Source organism: Eucalyptus grandis, chromosome 11 (genome assembly GCF_016545825.1).
Source record: "Eucalyptus grandis isolate ANBG69807.140 chromosome 11, ASM1654582v1, whole genome shotgun sequence".
Lineage (NCBI taxonomy): Eukaryota > Viridiplantae > Streptophyta > Magnoliopsida > Myrtales > Myrtaceae > Eucalyptus > Eucalyptus grandis.
In genome coordinates this window covers 29252532-29274680 of record NC_052622.1, presented here as the reverse complement: position 1 = coordinate 29274680, position 22149 = coordinate 29252532, and the positions used below count along the sequence as shown (strand labels likewise).

General features: G+C 36.4%; 1 protein-coding gene and 1 long non-coding RNA gene across 2 annotated transcripts; both read right to left on the bottom strand.

Annotated features, from left to right (window-relative positions):
* Window positions 1–10624: 10624 nt before the first annotated feature.
* LOC120289437 lies at window positions 10625–11379 on the bottom strand. The gene is made up of 2 exons (XR_005547427.1): window positions 11141–11379; window positions 10625–10882 (listed from the first exon to the last, which is right to left on the bottom strand). It is a non-coding gene; the product is annotated as an uncharacterized LOC120289437 (long non-coding RNA).
* Window positions 11380–13324: 1945 nt separating this feature from the next.
* LOC104425693 (transcription factor bHLH62) lies at window positions 13325–16078 on the bottom strand. Its single transcript, XM_010038463.3, has 7 exons — window positions 14849–16078; window positions 14561–14767; window positions 14404–14469; window positions 14240–14308; window positions 14082–14153; window positions 13782–13991; window positions 13325–13658 (listed from the first exon to the last, which is right to left on the bottom strand). Exons 1-7 carry the CDS (start codon window positions 15683–15685, stop codon window positions 13554–13556), a joined length of 1566 nt encoding a protein of 521 aa, XP_010036765.2. The 5' UTR covers window positions 15686–16078; the 3' UTR covers window positions 13325–13553.
* Window positions 16079–22149: the final 6071 nt, after the last annotated feature.

The following is a 22149-nucleotide window of genomic DNA, read 5'->3' as shown; positions in this document are numbered from 1 at the left end:
GCTTCGATTTTGGCCTCAATGGACCCAAGCTTCAGCAATGGGGCTCGAGCATTAGGGGCCTCATCCTAAGCACCAAGGACTAGCATTGGGGTTTTCATATCCAAGCATAAAATTTTGGGCCAAAATGTCAATATTTTTAGTCATATTTTAGAAAATGTTTTCAGATTTTTCAAAAAGGATATCATTATCTTATATTTAAGCATAAGTTTTCTGTTGATTAGAAAAAGATTTTTTATTGATTCATTTTTCTAAGTGAACCAAACACCGAAAAATGAGAAAAGTGTTATCTTGAAAAATGTTTGCCACAAAATAAACAAAGCACGAGGAAACAAAAAGGTTTTCTTAAACTCTCATTTTCTTTAGATGGATCAATTGCTGAATATCATAGACTTCCGACTCCAAAACATAGGGGTGTCAAAATTACTCTACCTGAACCAAATTTTTTGAGTTCTTTGGTCCGGGTCGGGTCGTATTTCGTTTCTCCTTCCTTTCTCACCTACGTAATCTTTCTAAAGCACACGCCACACATGCAATATTGTTTATAGACAACTTATTTATTCACAAGTCGCGTGCAATAAAGAATATTAATTACCTTGTAAAAAGATTGACCAAGAGACTCTTGTATGTATCATTAAGAGCAAACAAAGAGAAGAGTGCCTTTAGATATATCAAGTTCATCCATGAAATCCATACATCCAATGATGTGACCGACTACAAAGGCAAATCATTCCCGACGTAAATGAAAGTTGGACAAAGCATCTATAACATGAACTTTCACCAATCAACAAGCAAACAACAACCTTGCTTGCTTTAATGTAAAAATGACTCATGATTGGAGGGCCGAGTCTGTCGGGGATCAACATCTTTGTACAATGGATCGCTAAGGGCGCGTTTGTTTAAATGTGTTTTTGTTCCCCATAACACAAATTTTTATTCTTTTGTTTCGGAGAACCAAAAAAAAAAAACAGAAATGCGTTTGTTTATACTTTTGTTCCCGAGAACAGATTTATAACAGAAATAAGAAGTAGAAAAAACTTGTTTCTTATTCCCAGAAACACTTCCAAGAAACACTTTTTTTTCTTCTCATTTTTCTTATTCTTTTTTCTCTTTCTTTTCTTCTTTTCTTCTTCTTCTTCTTCCTTTTGCTAGTCACCAGCCTTGGCCATGGCTGGTGTCAGTGACCTCGCTAGAGCGTCGCTAGCCCGAGCCTCGCCGTGGCTTGTCGTGACCACGCGAGGCTTGGCCTCGCCTAGGCTGGGCGAACTCGGCCTTGCTAGATTTGGGCGAGGTCGGCCTCGCCAGCCCAAGTGAGACCGAGCCTCACGCGGCCACCGCAAGGCTTGACATCCCCAGCTAGCATGAGGCCGGGCCTCGCTAGGTCGAGGCGAGGCCGACCTCATGCCGCCTGGGTGAGGCCGAGCCTCGCCGAAGGGCAACCTTGGCGGTGGCCTGGCGAGGCTCCGGCAAGCTCGTCAGACGTCGCCCAGCTGGTTGCTAGCCACGGCAATGGCCAATGACCAGCCAAAGAGAAAAAGTAAAAATACAATAAAAACATTAAAAAATTAAAAGAAACAAAAAAATTATACGAGTTTTTTTTTTTTTTATCAGTCCTACTCTACTCCCGTACTAACTATCACTTTCAAACTTTTGCCCGCCTCCTTGCAAACATGTTTATTTTCTTTTTCTATTTTATGAACACAAATTTTGTGCAATTACCAAACGCGTTATTCTGTTCAAAAATTGTTTCCCGGAATAGAAATAGTTTTTTCTATTTCTGTTCCCAGGAATAATTTTTTAACAAAATCATTACCAAATGCGTCCTAAATGGCTCTGATTTGCCACATATCCAAGCGGAAGAACTCATGAGTATATTGGATAATCACATTATGATCACATCTCACGAGTTTCCTCAATCTATTTATTATATTTATCTTGTATTTTGTCCTTCACGGCTAAAATTCCTTTTTTTAAAATTAAAAAAAAAAACTGACAAAATAGGTCCATAAAGGCAACCGAATCCATAGGTTTTTTTTTTTTTTGTCAGTCCTACTTTATTCCTACTCTAACTCTCACTCTCAGATTTTTGCCCTGCCTCATTGCAGGGCATTGGAGTCGAAACCCACTCCTGAAACTAAATCGTTCACATTCTAACCCCCCAAGAAGGTGAGGATTCGAACCCCCCACCTCATCTTTCCATGTTGAAAAGGTAGCCACTGAGGCAAACCCCAGTGGTTGAATCCATAAGTATTGATTGATGAGAGAAATCTCTTAAAAAATATAAAACACGACGTCATTTTTATAAAAAAAAGATAAAGCTAAAAAGTTATAATAAAGACTAAGCCAATGACTTTGAAATTCAAGTCAACTAATATAAATAAAGGATATGTGAGAAGTGGATGAAGTTACTATTTTATTTTATAGCAAAGACGTAGAGCAAAACAGATAACTTCCAAAAAGAAACCCAAAACTCGATTCGACCTTACTCGACCCAATCCTACTTACGACTTGGGATATATGTATTTTGGGTATCGCGTTGGGCTAGGTAGAGCACAATTACATATATTCAGGTCGGTCAAGTATTTTGGACATCCGACGCATTGACACTTCCACCAGAAGTGCGTGGACACTGCTCCAGCTTGTGCATCTTCAATCAAGTGTGATCTCGATCGCAGTCTTGTCGGTTATTCAAAAGAGCGTTGATTACTTGATTTGCGTTCCCTCGATTGCATCAATCAAACCAAAGTAAAAGAAACTAATGAAGAGCATGCTATCACTCTTTGCCTCTTTTTTCCGTTTAAATGAATCTTTTCATTATTACGCTAGGGAAAGGCATCATTAAACAGGCCTATAACATGCGGAATTCGATCCCCCGAGGCTCTCCTTACTCCCCTAACTAGGCTCGAGGATTGATTATTGCTACACGATACCGACCTTCTCAAAAACTCTAATGGATACCGGATTGAGGGCAGTCGGTTCATCAAGCATCCTGACCAACGTTCTCCTATCGCAAATAAAGTCTGAACCATATATGTAAAGCAGAACACTGATGTAACCTATTCAAGAGACGAGCATCAGGCACATACAATACATTAACGGTAAAAGCATACAAGTCATAAATCTATTCCAAAGAAAAAAAAAGTAAGTCCTAAACCTATTGTATTTGTATAAATTTAGTCTCGAACCTTTTAATAGTGCCAATTTAATTCTAATTCTTTTGGGCTAAAGTCAATTCAGTTATTCCGATTAATTTTGGCTGGCTAGTGCTGACATGAATGCTGGTTGACCTATGTGGCAAGATCGATATTGACGTGATTACTTTTAATAACATTTTAGTACTTTTTTAATTTTTTAATTTTTTTTCTCTTTTTCCTGTTTTTTTTTTCTCCTTTTTTTCCCACCTCCTTCCTCTAGTTAGTGGAACTCGGCGACTAGCCAGAGGCAAGGGAGCTTGCCAGCCACTAGTGAGCCTTACCATAGCCAGGCGATGCTCAATTCACTCTCGCCAGATCTAGCAAGGCCATGCCTCAACCCACCATCGGCAAGGCTCAAGTCCTCGCCAAAGGCTGCAAGGTGGCCTCATGCTAGGTGGCAAGACTAGCTAGGGGCTTCCAAGGTCATTTGTGGGTTCTCACCTTTGGCTGGTCATCGAGTTACGGTGACCTGCTAGAGGAAGGGGAAGAAAAGAAAATGAAAAAAGGAAAAAGAACAAAAACAAAAATAAATAAATAAATTCGAAGAAGTATTAAAATATTATTACAAATTGTCAACGTTTGCATCGGCTATGCCACTAGGCCAATCAGGCATCCACGTTAGCAATATCAAGTCAAAATTAACTAAGTTGGCTCTAGGTCAAAATGTCTATGACTAAACTGGTATCATTAAAAGATTTAAGACTAAATTAGCACAAATATAATAGGTCTATGACTTTTTTTAACACTTTTCCCTCCATTAGCATGTAAGAGTTTTTCTATGTGAGTTACATTAATCGATATTATAATTTACCGTTTTACGATATTAGTTTAATAAGGTGAGATAGAAGGTATTTTAATTAGTCTAATATGGGACTGACTAGTGTGGGCCAAATTAAACCTAACCCGTAATGAAATGATCTGACTGAAAACTCTATAAATAGTACTTAAATCTCTCATCTAACGCTAACACACATCATTATCCTCACATAAGGAGCGTCTACTAAGCGTTAGGGTGAGCAGCAATCTTATTGAGTTAGTGATATAAAAGGCAATAGAGAAGAAGCACTTGAACTTTGGACCATTGCAGTTCCACATCAAGAATGATAGGTTCCAGAATAGGTGCATTAATCTCTCTACTCGATTATATAGTTCATGTTTCTAACTATGGAGATCATGAGATTGTGCTTCCGAGACTTACATGTGGTATCAGAGCAGTCATTGTATAGTCAAGGATTTAATATTGCCAAAGTGACATATTTGATTAGATTTGAAAAATATCGGTCTTGCATTATAGTAAGATGTCTCATATATTAATATGTGATCATACTTCTAAAGAATGTGATTGTATATTAGTTTATGGAGGGATACATATACAGTATATGGTTGATAAGCGACTGATCATAGTACCCAAAGATGATGATTCACAAAGATTGAAATAGATTTTCATTACCACTATCAAGTGGAGAGTATACAATTACATGTCATGTATTCTACCCAAAAGTGATTATATGATGATGTATGTAACTATTTAGATGTGTACTTATGTGGTTTTTAATTACACGGTATTCACATAATGCCAATTGTATACATCACTTGTTATTTTAGTCATCTCACCTGTAATCAATAACTCCATAACTATTGAGGTTTTTACTTATTCAAACTTTAAGTAGTGGAAAAGGGGATTTTTCATTTAGGATGGGGCTTAAAAATGTTCATATTGCTCTCATAAAGGATCGACCGGTAGATTACACTACTAACGGTACAAAATTCCAAAAGCACATTTTGCTACTTGGGAAAAAAACAATCAGATTTGCTTGTTATCCATGAAACGTTCCATTTAGAAATACTTGAAAAGTGGTTTACGAGTTGTTTGCATTGCTAAAAAGTTGGTGGTTTAAAATTGTGTCTTGTCTAATACTGAGATTACGACATATCTGTAAGGACTCTTCAATATAAGGTATGATGGTTCTAATGAGGTTAGGGATTAAATCATAAGGATGGTAGATTTGAAGTTTAAAAATCATACACATAAATGAAATCATGAAACCACTAGTCATTTTGACAATTTGGGTCTAAAAAAAGAATCCTTCAAGAAGGATTGGTGACCATTACTTCCTCTCTTTTCAAAAAAAAAAAAAAAAAGATTTTACATAAAGATAGACTATGGCAAAGATATAAAATTTGGTTGTCCAAGTATGAGCCTATAGTTAATGATAATTTGACAAATGTTTATGAATCCAATTTCTATTGAAAGTCTCATCCATTTCATGGTAGCTAGATAGCAGCACAACAAATCATGTTGTGTTTACCATTCGAGGATTCGTAAATCTAAGAAAGTCAAATTAGGATAAATCATAGCTTGCCCTAGGAAACAATAATAATAAGAAACGCATTTTACGTACCTTATTTGAGACGAAACTTAGTTTCCGCATCATGTTTGAACATATGTAGCTACTTTTTGAAATTAAAAAATAAAATAAAAACAATGTTATTTTTATGTTCTTCAATTCAAATAAGATTGAGTATTACATTATCCCCAATAATTTGAACATATTGTATTTAACTCCCGATGATATATACGTCGTGTATACAATTGAAAAAGTTGTTTCCAAAAACTTTTGCCTAAGGAATAATCTTATGCATTAACATCTTGGTCACATGTCTAAAGAAAGAGTAGAAAGACTGATAATATTGAAATTCTGTCTACTCTTAAAAGTTATCAAAAGACTTGCATAAACTATTATAGAAGTAAATGGACTAAGATAAAAATAAAACTACAATATGAAGTTTTGACCAGTTAGAGGTCAATCACATTGATCTTAGTGAATCTTGTATGGGAACTTTATGTATAAATTTTTATTTCAACACATTCATTGACAATTATTTCTTTTGTACTTGATTAAGGAAAAGTCTGAATCTCTTGATAAGTTAAAGATTTTTTATTTATTTATTGAAATCAAGAAATAGCTCAAATAAGTCATAAAGGTTGTCAAATCTAACCATGGTAGTGAGTGGTTTGGTAAATATGATGATGCTGGATAGTTGAAATGGCAATTTGTCAAATACTTGAAGAATTCTTAGATAGTAACTTAGTTTACTATACTTGGAATTCTTGAACATAATGGTGTGATCAAAAGGCGCAAACACAAACTAGTGGACATGATAATGAGCATGATTAGTATGACTAATTTACTTGGTTTTTTGTGAGGTGACACTTTGAACGCAGCCTCTAACATACAAAACCGTGTTTCCACCAAATATGTTCATTAACTTTTTGAGTTATAGATTGGACGTAAATCTAACTTGAATCATCTTAAGATTTGGGGTTTCTTGCAGAAGTGAGTTATATAATCCAACATTACGTAAGTTGAAATTTGGAACCACTTGGAATTACTTTGATCTTACCCAAATCATTTAAAGGGGTATCGCATTTATGATTCCAATGGAAGTACAAGAATTATGGAATCACAAACAGTAAAAATTTTGGAGTTCAACATAACTGCAGAGGATAACTGCTCTCTTAGACTATTGATGATAATAGTATAGTGAAGAACACCATGTCTTTGTCTTTGCCTATATAAACAATTGTGGAGTCTCGTACACCACAAACTAAGTTTGTTGAGGTTTAGAATATTGTTATTGAAACGGTTCCTGATTAAGTTTCTTAAACCTCGTAGGTGTAAAATGAAGTGGTTGTAACTCCACTCATGAGATCTATTAGAGAAAGACGATTGATTGTACCACCGGACTATATAATCTATCTGTGAGAGAATGATTACGATATCTATTGAATGGTTGATTTAATGATTTATACAAATATTGTTTCTTGTCCTCAATCAGATATATGGTTAGATGTGATGAAAGACGAGATGCAATTAATGAAACATAACAATGTTTGAGAATTTATTGAGTTGCGTGAATGTCATAAGCTCATCAATTACAAATGGGTGTACAACACTAAAAGAGACTCAAAAAAAGATTGAGGAGTTTAAAATCAAACCGGTAGCCAAGTGTTTCACTCAAAAAGTAGTGGAGTATGAAGAAATCTTCTTCTTTTTTCTAATTTCTTCTAAAGATTCTTTTACAGTGAGTATGGCATTAGTAGCTCATTTTAATATAAAGGTATGTCAGATGGATATTAAAACTATCAATCTAAATGGATACCTTAACAATGAAGTCTATATGGTGCAATTTGAAGGTTTTGCAGCAGATGATTTAGATAAGCATGTGTGTAGACTAAAAAGTCTTATTTATGACCTCAAGCAAATTTCTATACAATGGTACTGCAAGTTTCATAGCATTGTCACTTTATTCAATTTTACAAAAAAAAAAAGTAAATTAGTATATACACTACAAAGTTAGTGGGAGGAAATTTATTTTTTTCGCACTTTATGTATATAATATCTTGTTTGCAAGCAATAACCTTAAATTATTACATGAGACAAAGCAGATATCATCGAAAATTTTTGATATAGAGGACTTTGATGAGGCATTTTTTGCCATTGGCATTGAGATCTATAAGGATCATTCTTGTCGTACATTGGTTTTGTCTTAGAATGCATATATTGATCGTATTTTGGAGAGATTCGATATATATTATTGCAAGCAAAGAATTACTCGTATCATTAAGGGTGATGAATTAAATTTGTCACAATGTCCTCATTCAGACATTGAGAAAATCCAATTAAATGATATACCTTGTGTTAATGCACTTGAAAGTATCATGTACGCTCAAATTTACACTAGACTAGATATCTCTTTCGCGATAGGACTTCTAGGCAGACATAGTTAAATCGAAGACGCAAACACTAGATTATTGCCAAGAATATATTCAAGTATTTAAATATGACAAAAGACCATGTACCAATTTACAAACATGTTCAAGTCTTGCAGCTAATACGGTGTTATAATGTAGACTTTGCTATTAGGATGATATGCAGTCAACAACAAAATGCATCTTTATGTTAGCAAAAAGTGCAGTATCATGGAAAAGTAAGAAATAGAAATTTATGTCATCCTTTATCATGTAAGCGGAGTTTGTAGCATACTTTTCAGTTACCTAAGTTATTTGACTCCGGAACCTTATTAGGAAATTGACCGTATTTGATTTTATGGAGAGTTCCGTATGGTTGTATCTAGATAATAATTTTGCAATATTACTTATACAATAGTATATGTCTTAAGGGGTCTAAACAGATGATGATCAATTTTTTTACGATAAAGAAACGGTACGAAATATTGACGTTACAGTAGAGCATATTTCTACAAATGATATGATTTATAGATCCACTAACTAAAGGCATTCGCTCTTGAGTTCTTGAACGACATGTCATTAACAGCATCTCATGACATGTCATGAGATGCTGTTGTTTAGTGGGAATTATTTCAGTTTTACTCTATTACAGTTTACATTTAGTAACATTGTGATATATATCAACCCTTATGCATTCAATAAAATGATTTTGAATGTATTGTTATTAAGTTGAATACACATATTTGTTGAAAATCTCAAGGTATTATGTAAACCTTGAACAAAAACTAGGGGCATCCGGTTATTAGTCTTAAGTATATGTCTCGTTACACATAAAGAAATGTTAATTATAAGGATAAGATATATGTGAGTTCATTGGAATCATAAAGATGTTCTTTAGTGACGTAGATTTTTATAACACTTAATGTAAGAGAATATTGACTGACAAAGAAGATGATACATAAGATATTACTCTATGAGAGGTGTTATTTATTTATGACACTACCATATTAAATCCATATCAGTAAAGTTAAAATTACTTATGACCATGGAAGGTTTTATGTATATACATGCAGTTACCATCATGATTTAGTGTTTGAAACTTTATATAATATGATTGACTATTAAGAATTATCTCTAGATCAAGGTATGCACATACAAGATCATTTCAATTAATATAGCCCAAGTGGAGAATTTAAGAGTTTTTATATGTAGGTTACATTAATTAATATTGTAATTTACCATTTTACAGGATTAGTTTAAGTGAGATATAAGATTTATTAATTAGTCTAATATGAGATTGGCTAATGTGGGCCGAGTTGAGTCTAGGCCGTAATGAGAGGATCTGGCCGAAAATTATATAAATTGTGTTTGAATCTCTCCTTTAACCCTAACACACGCAATTATCCTCACATAATAAGTGTTTACTAATTGCTAAGGGTGAAATGTAATCTCATTAAGTCAGTGATACAGAGAGTAATAGAGAAAAAGCACTTGAGTTTTGGACCGTCCCAGTTCCACATTAAGAACAATGGATTTCAAAATGGATGTGTTAATATCTCTATTCAATTATATGTATTCTTATTTCTAGTTATGGAGATCGAAGGATTGTGCTTTCACGGCTTCCATAGTGCACTAGGGAGAATGTGAGATTTGAACCTTGACCTCTAACATCTCATACATATAATAATGCTTTTGACTTCAAGTTTAGTGAGTGAAAGTAACATAGCATCCGATGAAGTGTCGAAATTGTGATGCAGGAACAAAACAAGCGGTGGACTCTCAAAAGTGGGATAGACCCGAATGTTATAATGCATTGGTTGGTGAAACAAATGATGATCCCTTCAATCTTCACCAGCCTGTTCTTCCTCCCTCCTAAAGGAAAATGCCAATTGACCCCCACCCCCAATAAAAAATAAACAAAATTAAAAAAGCAAAGAGAAGCTTTCATATGAGGTGAAAGGGCAAAAAGGTGGAGGTGCCCTTATTGAAAGGAGTGAAAGAACAGTGACCAATTCTTGATTAGAAGGACACCTACCCTAATGATAAACTCCCCAGTTACCCTACAACACCAACCGCAAGTTATCATGTGACACACTTTCTCTCTCCTCTCTCTCTTTCTACTATCTCTTTTCTTGCTCTTTAAAGAGTAGAATGTTTTCTTCCATATATTCAACTCATTGTACACTTCAAAAAGTTCTCGAATCGATAGGCACCTATAATGCTAGGAAATATGGATAAGCGATTATTCACAGATGATATGAAAAATTTGACAATGAGTAGGAATGTTAGATGCGTTAATATTGGTTTACACAATTAATACACCTAATGACATGACGGATTGTGAGCGAGCTTGTGAAAAAATAGATCATGTTCAGTACTGAATAAATGTTTGGTACATCATATAGCATGAATGATGTAACGTGATATCGAGTGAATTGAGAGGTCTAATCCTTGTTTGTAGGGTCTCTTCTTTTGGTTTCTTTTCGTGGAAAAAACCCACCCAGATGATTTGCTGAGGCTCGAAGCTTTTCTTCCACTTACGAAAAGGAAAACGAGGGGTTAGATTGCTATTATTGACGGAAAGGAAATGCTGCACTGGACTATAACGCAATATAGCTCTAGTGGACCAGTCTTGCTGACCATTTTTCTTATTTCTTGGAAAGGAAAAAAGAAAATGAAATTTGATAGGCTACAAAATATCTGAAACAATGATCTTGCAGTCACAATGGTCAAGATTGGAGATCTCTCTCTAGTTTTCAAGCCAATGAGTAAAGCCTCTCCAACCTCTGATGAAGGTGGAATTTAGTCTGATCATTAGCATTAATACAACGTATTAGCTGTCCTTTCTCCAAAATTGCTCCTTTGCTGATGCCATTTAAAGCTTGACCAGGACTTCACTGGGCCCCAATCCCAGCATCTTCACATTTTCAAGAGGATGCTGCGAAAAAATATAAGGTTTCGTTAATGAGCTGATTTTAGTATGCTGATTAAGTTAATTAAAATTAGCAACAACAGAAAAACACTTTTCAAGACCCATTAGCAATTGAAAAAAATTAGATATTTCAAGAATATACAAGTGGCATGGCAGATATCACATTATTTAGTATATTGAATTTAAAATTTTGGAACAAAGCCTATGATATATGCAGAGAAGAGCAATAATGTACAGTTAATAAAGTTCCAGTTGAACACTCACCAACAGATACTCTGCTCCAACTAAAAAGATGGCTTTATTTAGGAATATGTGCAGAAGCATTATCAGCTGAGGGAAAGGTTGGACAAATAATGATAAGACCTACGGATAATCAGTGAGTAACGGAGATGCTTCCAAATCTCAAACTAATCCTAGATCATGGAGACTGGTTTATGCGAATATGAGTGACCATTTAAACAAATGTCGTCCATTATTGGGCATCAGGAGATAGCCATGATGCAAATCTGTCAATTGGGTTTTGCCTGCTGTGCATTTGACATCATTTACTTATGGAAATAGACTTGAGTAAACGTGAGGAGGGTCCCAAGTAAATCTTCCTAAATGATTTGATGGATGTGCATTCTACTGTTTGGAGATCATTATGATCTTCATTGAGCATAATGTTCTTCACTGAAGGTCAAATTGTAGAGCTGATTGAGTCTTTCCACTGGAACTGTTCTTCCAATTATCTGAGGCCAAGTTTTGTCATCTAACTTATTACCACTTTCATATGAAGTCCCACATTCATAAATCCATAAACCTAGAAATGCATCTGTTGAATGCAAATACCAAGGAGCTTGGCCATGAGTGTTGAAGAAGCAAGAACCATGTATTAGCTACTTATAGTTAGGATCAAGGAAGGATCTAACAAAGAGGTTGCTCAACAAGTCATATCACCTTGCTTGTTCTTAACATCAGGACAAGGTTCAATAAAAAAAAAGAGTAGTCTCTTTCTCAAGGCAAAGTTAAGGCCTAAAATAAAAAGGGGTTTTTATTTTGTACCCAGCGCCGTGAAAATTTCAATATTTGCCAAGTAATCTTATCTTAATGATACATCTAAATTCGAACTGAAGTTAATTGTAGCACAGTTTAAAACTATGTTGCAGTGGCATGTCCAATGACCTAAAAATTGTGTGAGTATTTATATTTTTTTATAAAAAAAAAAAAAAAAAGAGGAGACCTCGAGGTACTTTTTCACAATCTGCTTTCTTCAATGTTGATCTGTTACCAGCAAAACCCCACTCCTGTCTATTTTCCTGTCAATTGTCAAGTTTGTCTTTGTGGATCGGCTACAAGTCTCATCAGCTAAATTTTAAGGAAACAATGTCTGGACGGTCCTCCCTCTCCCTTGGCCTGTAGTCTGCACACAACAGCCGGAGATGATGAACAAGAAAACCCCAAAAATAAAAATAAAAATAAAAATAAAGAAAAAAGTTTAAATTCGTTCTCATAGCAGCATGATTAAGACTCTTCGAAACTCTTGTGGGGACAAGACTCTCACCTAACATCTTCCTCCAGTTATTATATTGTGGATATTTGCATTTAGTAAATGTTCTGCACACACCAGCCACATTAAAAGCATCTCTTTTAGCTAAATAAATAACAGTAATGTGCAGAAAATAATTTGTGCCATCTCATTTATATTAAAAAAAAATCGGTTAAGGCTGCAGCAGAAATCTTTTCGGTGAACCCAATGAAATGGATTTTAACCAACATCATCACTGAGATGGGAAACATAAATAAATAAATTATTAACCTTTATCTCAAGGAGCATCTTCCATGCCTGAACCCCACTTCATTCTTCTTTTTCTATACTCCCTATATTATATAAAAAAGTTGATGTGATTATAACAAATAAATAAATAAAAGCTCTACGAGTGATTCATTGGGTCTAGTCAGAATCTCACCACTGCCAACCTGGGATTCTTTTGATGCTAACTTATAAAATTATGGAGTAGTTTATTGTACTTAATATTTTAATGAAAGGGCAATTGGCATCTATCTTTGTTTGATTGAATGATTGAATTCTCTCTGCTGTAAATAGGGAACAGAAGCTTCTCTGCTTGGTTAATCTGTGGAAATTACAGGAGCTCTCAGAATATGCAGAAAAATGGGGAAAAGAAAAGCCAAAAAGTTTGGTTGACCCCAGAAGAAGATAACTCATGTCCTAATCATTCAAATCAGACTTTATCAGAAGAAGAGAAAAGTTAGAAGCCCGACATATACAGCTGGTTACAACATGAGTAAGAATCAAGAACACCAGATTACGCGGATTTAACGATTCATTCAAGTGACGAGACTTCGAGAGCAACCACTAAACAAAGTGAGCGAAATTCAAGTCAATTGAGTGAATGATGACTTTTATGTTTATGTGGTGAAGTGTCCAAAAGATATGACAATGAGAGGTAGCAGGAAAAATAAATCCCTTCATCTTCATAGAATTTATATATTATGATACATGTATGGCTATCACACTCTGCACCGGAAGAAATGTTACAAAGATTTTACAGAGGGTATTCTGAGAAAAAACCCCTCAAGAATTAGCCCCAAAGAAAGGAAAGATCATAGACAAAAATTGAAGGAAGAAAAACAACTAATTGTCTTCTTCATTAGACCTAATCTTGGAATACTATCTTTAACCATGGAAAGTCTGAAGCTGGAATGCTGTTTCTTGATTTGAATTTTGACCAAAACTCATTTGGACAATGCTTTGCAGGTCATCTCCACAGAAATTCTGATACTGAAAATAAATTGAACAAGCAGTCAGAGACAAATTGATAAAACCAGAAGCGAGAAAAGAATAAAAGAAGGAAATTAATGCAGTTGAATCTCAGTCCAGAGAAGATCTTTCAAGAAGATTTACCTGAAGATCATTCAGTGGAGAATGTGACTCAACGGTGTGACATGGCCCCAGATTCAATGGCTCTACTTGGGTCGCTGTACCACTAGAGACGTGTCCTTGCAGCGGTGGTGGCAATGGCTGATTTTGAGGTCGGTGGTGGCCATGAAAGGCAGTCGCTGAAGAATCTAATGGAAACATAGGACGCGGTACAGAGTTGTTTGGCTGAAACATCTGAAAATGGCAAAATTAAAGCCGCTAACGTTGGCGAAAGTTTGTGATCTCAAGCTGTTCCTTTCAAACTCAAGGAGTCATAAAACTTACATCCTTTGACATGAGTGCATCTGCATTAAAATCGAGAGTGGTATTGACAGAGGCCAACTTCATGGAAAGGAACTGCACTTAGCAAAATTTGTTTGTCACAAACAAAGCAAGAGGAACTCTAGTACAGAGGCCACATTGACAAATGACTGCGACATTACCTCAACTTGACGCTGCAATGACTGAACGTAGTTGATGATTTCATCTAGCATCAGTGCCTTTCCAGTGACCTAAAGTTTTGCAGAATTCAAGTCACAGATTAAAAATTTGCGAATATGTGGAATTGAAAATGACATCTTCCAAGTTCGGAACTTTTATCAAGCACCTTATTGCAACCCGGCACAAGGTCCTGGAGGAGCTTCATTCGCTCACTTATCTTCTCTCTTCGCACCTAAAAATGGCAATTTCTCGATTGTAAGCCCAACAAATTGCAGTTAAAACTCCTATTTCTACATTAAAGAAAACTGACAAGCAATTCTTACTCTTTCAGCTAGACTATGACTATCGGTTGCCTGACCCCTTCTCGCTCTAACATGAATGTAGTCCTTTGGAGGCTCAGGCGGCTTTGCATCATTCTTTTTACTATTTCCTTTGGCATCATCTTCCCCTTTGGCAGTGTCATTTCCATTTCCGTCGTCTTCATTCGGCTTGCATCGCTTTGGACTCGAATTGTCATGAGACTCGGATACCTGAAATGGAAATTTTCTTATCTTACCTGTTCGGATAATATAAAACAAAAGAGGGGCGCCATTGAAGCTTTCCACCAATACCTTCATAGCATTGGCGACAGATGTGGAGGGGGCGGATTCCTTCGCTTTTCCCTTAGCAGCTGCCTTCCTTTTCCTGGAATTTGCCTCGTTCGAGGCCTTCAATCCATTTTCCCCACCTGGGCTTTGCTCGGACACTGAGGACTCCTCGTTAGAATTCGTCAGTTCAATCCGATCTGACAGTCTCGAAATCACATTCTGCTGAACGGTGGCCACTGCCTGAGATCCCAACGCCTTCAGTGATGGGCTACTCAAGACCCGTTGGAATTTCCCGCTCTCCATCAGCGGGTTGGACTTGTAAGGCGGCTCACCATTGTTCAGGGAAAATTGGCTCGTCCGGCCATTGAAGCTCCGGCTCCCAAAGCACGAGAACCTCGCGGCCCTCTCTGCAAATCCAGGATCAGCAGTGAACTCCGCCACGCTGGAGAATCTCTCCTTGACCGCGCGATCTGGGGGCGAATTCAGAGGGGTGTTATAACATGACGTGTTAGTACTATTGCTTCCACCAATGTAAGGCATCGCGGCGGTGGCATTCCCGGACAAGGGGAGGGAATGTGGCGATGGCGACGCCTCGCCTGGGTTCCCAATGCTGCCGAGTTTTCCAATCAGCTCCCTGATCAGGACACTCTCATTGGAAAGGTAGGAACCGGCGGCAGCTGGGGAGGACACCATGGAGCTCAGCGCAGACTCGAAGTGACCACCTTGATCTGCGGAAGAGTTGTCCCAATTGGGATTGAAGAAGCAATCAGGGGATTGCTTGGAAGCACAGTTCAGGTCGTTGGGCTGAATTGCCATTCCTGAGGAGAGCGGTTGCCATGGCATAAAGAACTCATTGTCCATGTTTCAGGAGCGAAGAAGCAGGGGGAGGCAAAGTGGGAATCGAAATCAGAATGGTGGGATCAGAGTCTTAAGAGAGGCGAGAGAGCTAAGATGGCGTTTCTAAAGAATGTGAATGAGCCAATCAAGAAATGGCCTGAGGAAGTTCTGGGGGCATTAAATGAAGAAACCAAGAAAGCGAGTGAGAAGAAGTTTGGAGGGAGTGAAATGTGTGGGGCTCAACATGATTGTATTTGTATGGAATTGGGGGAGTGGTGGGTGGAAGTACAGGAGAGAGAGAAGAGAGAGAGAGAGAGGAATGTGTTTGGTGTGCAAAAGGTCGCGAATGCAGAACCCAAAAAGAAAGGCACGCAGAAAGAGGGAGAAAGGAGGAGAGGGAGGGGGAAAAGGGAAGGGATAAGGGGAAGAAGGTGAGTGTTATATAGACAGAGAAGCAAAATCAAGAAAATCAAGAAAATCCAGAAATTTAAAGAAAGAGAAAGTAGGGGGCAAATATAAAAAATAAAAAAAACACACAGAGAGAAAGAAGTGAAGTGTTGACATTTGTAAATGGACTCGGAACCCACTCCTCCGCCACTCCTTGAAAGGCGGAAGAAGGCGGTGTCTGCCGGGCCTTGTACGCCAAACCGCTCTCCCAAACGTCAAAAATTTCTTCGCCCTCTCTCTCTCTCTCTCTCTCTCTGTCTCTCTCTCCAAATTTGACCGTCCCGAGAGGGAACTGTCTTGAGGTTTAACGGCAAGGAGAGAATACATTATACAGTTTAATCCTTTCTTTTGCTATTTTTCCTATTAATATTTCGGACGAAGGAAGTGTGTAAAGATATTTTGAATTATTTTTAAAGATTTAGTACTATAAAAAATCTAAAACTGATACACTTATGATAAATTTACTAAAAATGATTGGGTGACGGTTTTTTATTTATTGTGAGAATAACGGTCTATTTTAGACAATAAAAAATCAAATAATAAGTAATTATAAATTATTATATGGTCCACCTTTTTAAAAAAAAAATTGTAGCTTGTAATAAGTTATTACTCTCACGGTAGCTCAAAAACTGTTATGTTAGTAGAACCCATTTACATCAAAATAATTTTTTTTTATTATGAAAAATCCCAAACGATACACCGTGACAAATTCACTTCAAATTAATTTTTTGACCAAAAAAACCATAAATTGGTACACCTATGGAAGGTAAAACTCCAAAATATAGCCTTTAACTATAAGTGTCATTTAACTAGCAATTTGACGGTAAAAGTTAACAAAAACTAACAAAAATTAAATATGTCACAAATTTACCACTATGAGATTTTTTTTTGTAATCAGAAAATTAGTTTTTGACAAATTTATGAGAAGCATTTCAGTTTATGATTTTTTATGATATTATTTATATTTTTAATTGCTTGAAATTTATATGGATTTTAAAAGTTTGTAATATATAATGCATAATACTGAAAAAAAAAACACTATTTTTGAAAGATAGAATACTATGAAACGTGACAAGATATACATTCGCTACATGCAAATGATATCTTTACTTTCTTAAACTTTCAAATGTCAACTTCTTGCATACATGCGACTTTGTGTAAATTTGCTAATATGTAAAGACTTTAACCCCTTCTTAATATAAGTTAGTATTGTCGTACAAAGACAGGAGTGAATAGGTTAAATACAAAACGATAATTTTGAATTCATATTTAAAAGATAAGACATTGATGGATTACCTACCATTAATTTTCCTAGTTTTGCTTCGTCACAGTAGGCCCAAAAATAAAAATGGGCTGGAAAAATCCCGCTCATCAAGCCTCGGAAGAAGAAAAAAGAAATAAAAGAAGAGTTTTGTCCATAAATTCGACAAACGCGACAATTGTTTCTCGCCGTTGCCCAGTCTATGGCAATTAAAATATATATATCGCCTTTTGGTAAGACAGTTTTACTGGCAACAGGATAACAAAAAGTTGCCACCTGAAACAAAGGCGACGGGGAAAAAACGTCATAGTTGCTCCAAATCCCCATTTTTAGTAGTCCGTAAGCCTTGGGACATTCACATTATTAGACATAAAATTTTCAGTACATTATTGGGCATAGCTTTTCAGTAAATTGGGTGCAAATGAATAGGCCTTACGCGGATCACTAGGGTTATAGAAATATTATTGAAACTGTCGGTACCCCCTCCCCTCATAAGGGAATAATTGATAGGGAACTAAGCTAGTTAGCTCCTAAGTCTTATATAAATACTGCAAATTATTTGCTGTAAATGGCAACTTTAGAGCCAATATTCAGGGAGCTAAGTCACCGCATCTCAAGGTATGTTTTCATATGAGTACATTGAGATTGGGCATTCCCATTTTCTAGTCTCTGGTTGGACAGATCATCAGTTGAGGGACATGATTGATTGTTTGCACATTATTAAACTTAACTACTTTGATTCTCGTATCTATGTAAAAGCCACTTTTGCAATATCTTTTTCTCATACATGATTCATATTTATAATATAATTTCGATCCAACAGATATGCATCTATCATCTTATTTATACAAGTACTAACCAAATAATATCTAAAGAATTTGAACGCGACCCCATTTCTTTTGGAGGGTATATACTTTTGTTTTGAATGGTTGACAATTCTTCTCTTTCAAATATATTGTTTTGGCATTAATTTGCATGTAAAGGCCCAATTCATATCCAAATTAAGGAAAAAAATCCGAGGGATAATACATTTACTCTAAACTAATTCTAGTCACACAAAAACTTGAAATGTTACCTTAGACCTAAATGTAACCTCATTTAGTATTTTGTCCAATGTCCCATTGAAATGAATATGTGTCAACACCTCTTTAGATCTGTTTTGCAATCATCTGCCATGCGTGTTAACACGCATATAATTTTAATGTGATATTGCACGAAATGTTAATAGAGGTTGACTTTAGGTCAGGGGTATCATTTTGTGTGTTTTTATGCAGCGGCGAATATTAGTCTAGAATAAATATGTCATGGGTATTTGTTCGAGATATTTAATTGTATTAATTCTAAGTCCAATCAAGTTCCTTCACTAAATTACTCCTTGATGATGTTTCCTTCCGCAATAAGTGGGTAAAAACAAAACACACAATTAGGAAATGCAAATAATATTATTACTTGTGACAACCAACCATTCAAGTCAAGTTTATTACATTCAAACCACCTATTAAAGCTATTGTAATAAAAAAAAATACTATGGCATAAATGTTTTTAACTGCCATAACCTACCTTTCACGCTGTTCACTAAATCACACTCAAATTATAATTTGGGACCGGTAGAGTTCATCTTAGTCTTCTCGCGGTTCGAAGGAATTGAAGAGATTGTACAATTTCCTTCTGCCCCATTGGCCAAACACTAACTAAAAATTAAAGCAACTTGTCTTATCATATGGTGCGAATTTTAAATTCACAATGATTGGAGTGAGGACAATAGGACCTTGTCAGGGGTTAAGTTAAAAAAGTCAAAGTAAATTTAAAAATATCTTTTCTTAGCCGGTAAAGCTTGGTCACCAAGGCAATAAATAAACATTTTTATGCACGATCGACGAGGAAATTGGTATTTAAAAAAAAGGGGAATTATTTAACGTGTTTTGGTATAGTCAATCATTGCATTAAATTCTCATCCCCGGTTTAACCGGGCTCCGGTCGGATTCATATATCGGATCGACCCGCCATCCAATTACAGAGAATAAATCAGTTTAATTATAACAAAAAGAAAAAGGGTTGAGGGGAAAAAAAAGGAGGAGGAGAAGGAGAAATTCGCCTACGTGCCTATGCACCGTGTTCCATCATCGGTTGGCTTTCATTGACCGTTGAATTGTTCGCTTCATTTTGGACGTGATTTTAGTAGAAAGAAATAAAAAAGCAATTTAACGATGAGTCAATTTTGACCTATGGTAAATTCCCTTTTGGAGCCAAATGCATGTATAGCCATGATGTGTCGTGACTATATCGTGAAGTGTCATGACTTGTAACTTTTGTACTTAGTAGTACATTTGTCAAAATCACAATAACTTCAAAATTAATTAGCAAAGTTTTGAAGAATTTTGAGAAAAGCTTATCATTGAGTGGACTTTGGCTCAAAGTTTGAGTATAGTATATCAACGATGTCCCCCATAGTTTGAAATGTTTAGAGAAGTGTTTTGGACCTGACCTGCCAATGTCGAGGTCAAAGTTAACCTAAGGCCGTTCCACAAACACACTTTTTACTTTTCTAACCCTAGTCAAGCCCGACCAACCATCCACCTGTTGATTAAATATACTAAAGACGCGTTTGGTAACAATTTTGTTCCCGAGAATAATTTCTAAGTATTTTAAGTTGTTTGGTAACCATCTCAAATTTCTAATTCTGGAATAGATTGTGTTTGATACCGTGCTCAAATTTTTTATTCCAAATCATTTTCTTTTAATTTTTAAATAATTTTATTAATTTTTTTCTTTTTTTTTTCCTTTCTCTCTTATTCTTCTTCTTCAAGTGGCTGGTTGCCGATCTGGCAATTGGCCAAACAAGGGCAGGCAAACTCATTGGAGCATCACCAGCCCTTGGCGAGGCTGGCCCTCATCGACTGAGCCTTGCCGGCAGCTAGGCAAGGGTTGCCCAGCCCCACTAAGACTCGGCCTCACCGATGGCTAGGCAGGTCTCGCTAAGGTTAGGCGAGGCCAGCCTAGCCACCGGTGAGACTTGGTCTTGCTAGATCACGAGGATCGCCCACCCCTGCCGAGGCTTGTCTGCTAGATCTGGGGGGCTGGGCGAGGCTCGCTTGGCCACCAGCAAGCCTCCCCAGACCTCGCCCTGGCCTGGTGAGCTCGCTGGACCGATTGCCGGCAACTGGTGGCAGTGGGCGGCAAATGGCAACCGCGGCAGTGGCGATAGATGAAGAAGAAGAAAAGGAAAGAAGAAGATGAGAAAAGGGAGGAACAAGAAGAAAAATGGCTTGATTCTTAGATTTGTTCCCGGGAACAAAAATCAACTTTTTTTTATTCTTAATTCTGTTCCAAATTTACTTCCAAAAAAAAAAAAAAAAAAAAAAATAGAGATTTGTTCTCAGAAACAAAAATTTTACCAAACACGATTCTATTCTAAAACTACTCTTGGGAACAAAAAATCAGAATCTGGTACTGTTGAGATAGTTATCAAACAGGTCCTAAAACACTTCACAAGTACCTTAGTATTTGCTTGAATTAATGGAAAAATTTATTGGTCGGTGACCCTAATGGGGCTTTTGGGCGTGTGAACTATGATAAGACCACGATTCCAACTCATGCTTTCCCTTTTTCGCTTCGGCTTGAGAGTTATGACGTTGGAGGCACATTTGATTCACGAGTGGAAGTAGGGCCTCTTATTTTCCTTTCACTACTGAAGAAAAATTCAAAGCTACTATTGCATGTATAGGTTTTTCGGTCTTCTCCGACCATTATTTTTAGCCACGAACCCAAATCAAGAGAAGCATTCATATCTAGGTCAATACTTTGTTATAGTCAAAGAAATGTTGGATCCTTCTTTATATTTGTTCCTCCATTTTCAGGTTTAAAAAACCTCTCTATACACGTCTCTAGTAGGGGTTTACTATTTACGAGCATCACTCACGTGTCAACTTAACTGAAAGTAAATATGTGTCCTGTCAATATTTGTAACTCATTAATCAGAAAACTTATTGGGTGAAGTATTCTCCAACGAAAGACGAAAAAAACGACCTTTTTTTTGACAATTTGTTCATTCTTATCCTCATCCAACTTATTTCCTTTTTCTTTGCTAATTCGACTTAATTTATGCTTACCTTTACCAAACATAATATTTTTTCTTTTTTTTTAATTTAACATTGCAATATTAAAATTGGTTATGAAAATCTAAAGGGATTGCCCCAACGTTCAGCTTGTCCATTCCCTCCTTGCTTGGCCTTGGACCGAATCATCACTTTTGTGTATTCTCTTAGTCTTGGGACCACTCACCTTGTGATTTATTATGCGATGTAGAAAAAATTATCCAAAAAATCCTGAATCATTTAAATTCAATCGTAAACCTTTTAATTTTGCTAATTAAGTACTAAATCTTTATAAAATTTACTAATCGAGTCCATCTAGCCAATCTAGCTTAAAATCACTAATGTGAGTTTATCGTTTTACAAAACGTGGTCGATGCTAACATTAACAATTTTTAATAATATTTTTTAAAAATGAATTTTTTATTATGTTTTATTTTTCTCTTATTTTCTTTTTTTTTTTTCCTTTTTTTCCCTCGACCACTATTGCCAAGCCTTGTCAATGGCTGGTGACCACCGACCTTAGGCAAGGGTTACCCTTGCTAGATTGGGCAAGGGGTGCCCTCGTTGGCTTAGTAGGGGCAAACCCTCGCCCTCACCAGCCCACAGGCTTAGGTGTCCCTCACTCGAGGCCGGTGACCTCCACTGGCCATTGATGAGGTCTGCCGATGGCTGACAAATTGGAAAAA

Bases quoted from the DNA above. Each gene is read 5' to 3' on its own strand.
- LOC104425693 (XM_010038463.3), bottom strand. From the start codon at position 15,685: ATGGACAATGAGTTCTTTATGCCATGGCAACCGCTCTCCTCAGGAATG. The intron at 14,768-14,848 runs GTATTGGTGGAA...TTTCCATTTCAG, and splicing joins CTGTCGCCAATGCTATGAAG to GTATCCGAGTCTCATGACAA. The intron at 14,470-14,560 runs GTAAGAATTGCT...TGCCATTTTTAG, and splicing joins GTCATAGTCTAGCTGAAAGA to GTGCGAAGAGAGAAGATAAG.